Genomic DNA, 4231 nt, shown 5'->3' with positions numbered 1-4231 from the left:
ACAGCCTTAAGACGTTCTTCAAGAGCTTGGTACATCTTAGCAGTCTCGGTCAACTCAGCAGTAAGATCATGTTCAAGATCAATAACCTCATGGTGGTCATCGACTACTTTTGCTATTCCCTCAACAGGAATCTCTTTAGTTTTTACTCCCCCATCAACAGAGTTGGTAGGAGTATCTTTGACCATCCCAGCGACGCTCTTTCGGAGCTCTTCTTGTCCTTGGACAACGACATGGAGAGTCTCCATAAGTTGGGTCATTCTTTCCCCCATAACATCCATATCCCTAAGGAGGGCGGCTTGATTCTGTTCAAATTGATCCATGATTCTTTCGTTGCTCCTGGTGCGGTAAGGATGTAAGAAAGTCAGCTTCGTCGTCGGAAAAGAAATCTGTTCTGAAAGGGACCCCAATTAGTGTCTTGTATAATAACCTGAAAAATGCAATGTGACAATGTGAATGTATGTGTGCATGTGTGCATATGATGTGTTGTGTCATTTTCAGGGTATCCAAAGTAAGATTGATAGTCAAGAACAAATAACAACGTGACGAGAGAGATATCAAGTGGAAACGGAAAGCAATTCATTTCATTCATAATAGCCCCCTAAGGCGAGTAGGTTCAAACACAAATAACAATGTTTCAATATAAAGAGCAATAGAGACCCCATCCAACAAATCTGGTGGTGATCTACAAACAAATTCAATTATCAATTCATCTCAACGTAGAACAAAGGCCCTCCTTGTCTGAAATGGGCGTCACTCCACTTCTTTGTTTCGTCAAATAGCTTCTTAGTCGTCTCCCGATCTCTTCCTTTGACAAGGCTTTGGATCACTTCATCCTTTCGGAACAACTGCGTGTCTAGATTCTTGCAGCAATCCCTAAGTTCGTCACACCCTTTGCATTCTGGGATATAGGTCTTCTCAAGTGCATTTGCTTCACTCATCATTTGATCTCTGAGCTTGACATTCTCTTCAGCTAGTCGGGCGGTGCGGAGGTGACTTCCTTTCAGTTGGGTCTCAACTGCTATTCTCTGAGTGGTCTCTTCTTCCAGTTTCTTCTTCATGGTCCTCAACTCATACTTGGTTTCTTTCTCCAGTCGGAGCTTGTGGGCTTTCAGGTCTTCTTGATACTCTCGTCTGAGCTTCTCTTTTTCTTCCTTTATAGCCTTTTCTATAACCTTTTGAGGATCTTCCGTAGGAGCAACAACAGCTTTTCCGTCCTTTTCAGTTCTAACCCTCTTCCTGGCTTGAGAAGACTCTCCTTTGAGAGTTTTAAGTTCACGGGCCAGTTCATTCTTTGTCTGTTTAAGGAAATAGCGCTTCAAATCCATATCCCTATCTTTCTCTTTCAGTCTCAAATTGGCGACGCGGACCTGGTCAAAACGTTCCCTTGATACCATAGTTTCTGATATCTTCGGAGGTTGTGCATACAAGAGAAGAACTTCCGGGAATGGTAACAAAAGTGTCTTGACTCTTTCCTTAACCCAATTGGTGTAGGGCTCCATGGCAATGGCATTCTTGGCTCCCAGAGTGGATCTCTCACCTATATGAATGTTATTCCAGGCCTTCCTGATTTCCTCAAGCGCTATAGGGTCATCTCCCTTTTCAAAGTATACGGATTGGTAAATCTCCCTATCCGAAGGCCCACTCTTCATGGTATAGCCCAACTGACGAAGAGCCAGAACTGGGTTGTAGTTAATACATCCTCTTGTCCCAATGAGCGGGACGTTACCAAAGTTTCCGCACCTAATAATGACTTCAGATATGCCTGTTCGGAATTGATACCATACGATGTCGTTTGCAGTGAGTCCCATGATTCTCTGAGACCATTTCTGAGTAGAGGTAACAAACGGACCACTAGCAGGCAAGTGAGATTTGAACCATTTATATAACAGCGGCAAGCAACCTCGAATAGCCCCTCTTTTACCATGCCGAGAGTGAATGGAATAATATGTGTCAGCCAATAGGGTGGGTATTGGATTCTTGTCCATAAAAAGACATATAGCAGCCAAATCAACGAACTTGTGAATGTTGGGAAACATCACAATTCCATAGATCAGAGCGGCCAAAATAGCATTGAAAGCCTCCCAAATTCCTTTGTCGGCAAATTCTTGAGCTTTTTCAACCAGGAAACTCATGTAGAAGCCATGAGTATCACCATTCTTCTTCCAGTTATCATGAACATCTCCCAAGCTCAAATAAAGAGCGTTGGCAATGTAATCCAACCTAGGTTTCTCTGGGACACAAACAAAAGGCACTCTGTGTTGAATCTTGATGTTGAGGAGGTAAGAGTACTCTTCGAGAGTGGGAGCTAGCTGATAATCTGAAAATGTGAAACAACGGATATCTGGGTCGTAGAACTGAAGAAGAGTAGATAAGGCCCATTCGTCGACACGCGAGTACAGAAGAGATAATATGTTGCCATAGTTGTCACTGAACACTGTTTCATTATGACCAGTGACCAATTCACCCAATTGTCCCAACTGAACCAAACCCTCGCGATGGAAAGTATAAGTGTGCGTGCGCCTTGTAACTCTTTGGTTGACGGTCACGTTGTTATCCATTCTTGACGGAGATTGATATTTTCTGGATACCCTGAAAAATGACATGCAAATGAGAATTAACTTTTTTCTTTTCTTTCTTTTCTTTCTTTTTCTTTTTTCTTTTTTTTCTGAAATTTAAACATGCTATGATGAAAATGATGCAGATTGGGTCCCCACGACATAGAGGGACCAAGGCAATAATTCTGAGCAAGAAGATATCATAGGATCAAAGGTCCGGCATAGATCAGAGAACCAGAAGAACCATAATCATCAATAGAACCAAATAGTCAACAACAGAACCAAATAGTCACCAACAGAACCAAATAGTCACCAACGGTACCTGTCATGTATATCCCTCCCCACTCACGGGTGTAGTCTAGGTCAGGGTAGGTCAAAATGGCAACCAGCGTTATCAGTCCTCCTGAAGCACCAATGTTGTTGCATCTACATGCCAACAATGATACCCCATTTGGACCTCGACTGGGCATGGGTCTCATGATCGCACTAGACAAGACCTGACATCTCATCGGCGTCATGACTATCCACTCTATCCTAGGTATCCTATGTGTCACTCTGGCCTGGGTATTGGGCCTTTTACCTCATAGAAACATCCCACCCAACCTGCAAACAGAGAAAATATGTGGCCCCCACGGGGACCCATAATATAGTCCAGATGCATGCGGAAAGTAAACATGATATGCAAGCAGGAAAATAAACATGATATGCAAGCATATATACAAGATGTAAACATAAACAAACAATGAAACACCCAATAAATAAACAAACAAACGCAGGCTAGGATCGACTCACTAAGGATGGACCAGCAACAGGTCTAACAACATCCCCAGCAGAGTCGCCAGCTGTCGCACGCTCGCGAAAAATAAACAGAGTCGCCACCAATATATTTATCCCATAAGGGAAAGGAATATCGGATAACCTAAAAAGGAAGGAACAGGGTCTTGCGACCAGAGAATCTAGGTACGGGAGTCGGTTACGCGAGGGGAAGGTATTAGCACCCCTCACGCCCATCGTACTCGATGGTATCCACCTATGTTTGTTTCTATCTAAAGGGTGTGTAACTATGTCTATGTCTAAATGCGAATGAATGCAGAATGTAGGGAAAATAAAGAATTGTACTCGCACGGGCCCTACCCCGCTGCCTACGTATCCTTTTCAGGAATCAGAGTTACCGTAGCTCGGCTCACGATTTTCTGTTTGTTTTTGTGTTTTTTAATTGGGCGGCGTTAACGTTCGCGCTCTTGCATAAGGGATCGCCTACGATGCGTACGAGCGGAAATAACAGTGCCCTTAGGTGCCAAAGAGGCAAAAGAAAAAGAAATGGTTGGTTTGTGTCTTTTATTGTAATTCCACGATGACGAAGACCCTCTACAGGGCTTCGCATTGCTTCCTTACTCTGTTTTAAGTCGAAGCCTTTATTAATCACTTTGAATGTTTTCTGGTTGAGTATTTTTTAAGGGAGATTTACTTTGCGACTTAGATCACACCAAGAAAAAGAGTTTTGTTTTTGACTATTTAGAGAATGCACATCGAGGTCTACGCCACAATCGATTCTCTAAATAACGGATAAGAAATACATCGAAATCTACATTCCAATCATTTCTTTTCCGTTTAGTAGAAGAGAACGTACATCGGGGCCTACACCCCAATCATTTCTTTTCTACTATGTGAGAAAG

General features: G+C 42.9%; 1 protein-coding gene across 1 annotated transcript; it reads right to left on the bottom strand.

The window, feature by feature from the left end:
* Nucleotides 1-585: 585 nt before the first annotated feature.
* Nucleotides 586-2558, bottom strand: LOC131640800 (uncharacterized). Its single transcript, XM_058911179.1, has 2 exons — nt 1075-2558; nt 586-682 (listed from the first exon to the last, which is right to left on the bottom strand). Exons 1-2 carry the CDS (start codon nt 2556-2558, stop codon nt 586-588), a joined length of 1581 nt encoding a protein of 526 aa, XP_058767162.1.
* Nucleotides 2559-4231: the final 1673 nt, after the last annotated feature.

This window comes from Vicia villosa, unplaced genomic scaffold, assembly GCF_029867415.1.
Source record: "Vicia villosa cultivar HV-30 ecotype Madison, WI unplaced genomic scaffold, Vvil1.0 ctg.003326F_1_1, whole genome shotgun sequence".
In the NCBI taxonomy this organism is placed as follows: domain Eukaryota; kingdom Viridiplantae; phylum Streptophyta; class Magnoliopsida; order Fabales; family Fabaceae; genus Vicia; species Vicia villosa.
The sequence above is the reverse complement of the archived record's forward strand: the minus strand, read 5'-3'. Positions and strand labels throughout refer to the sequence as shown.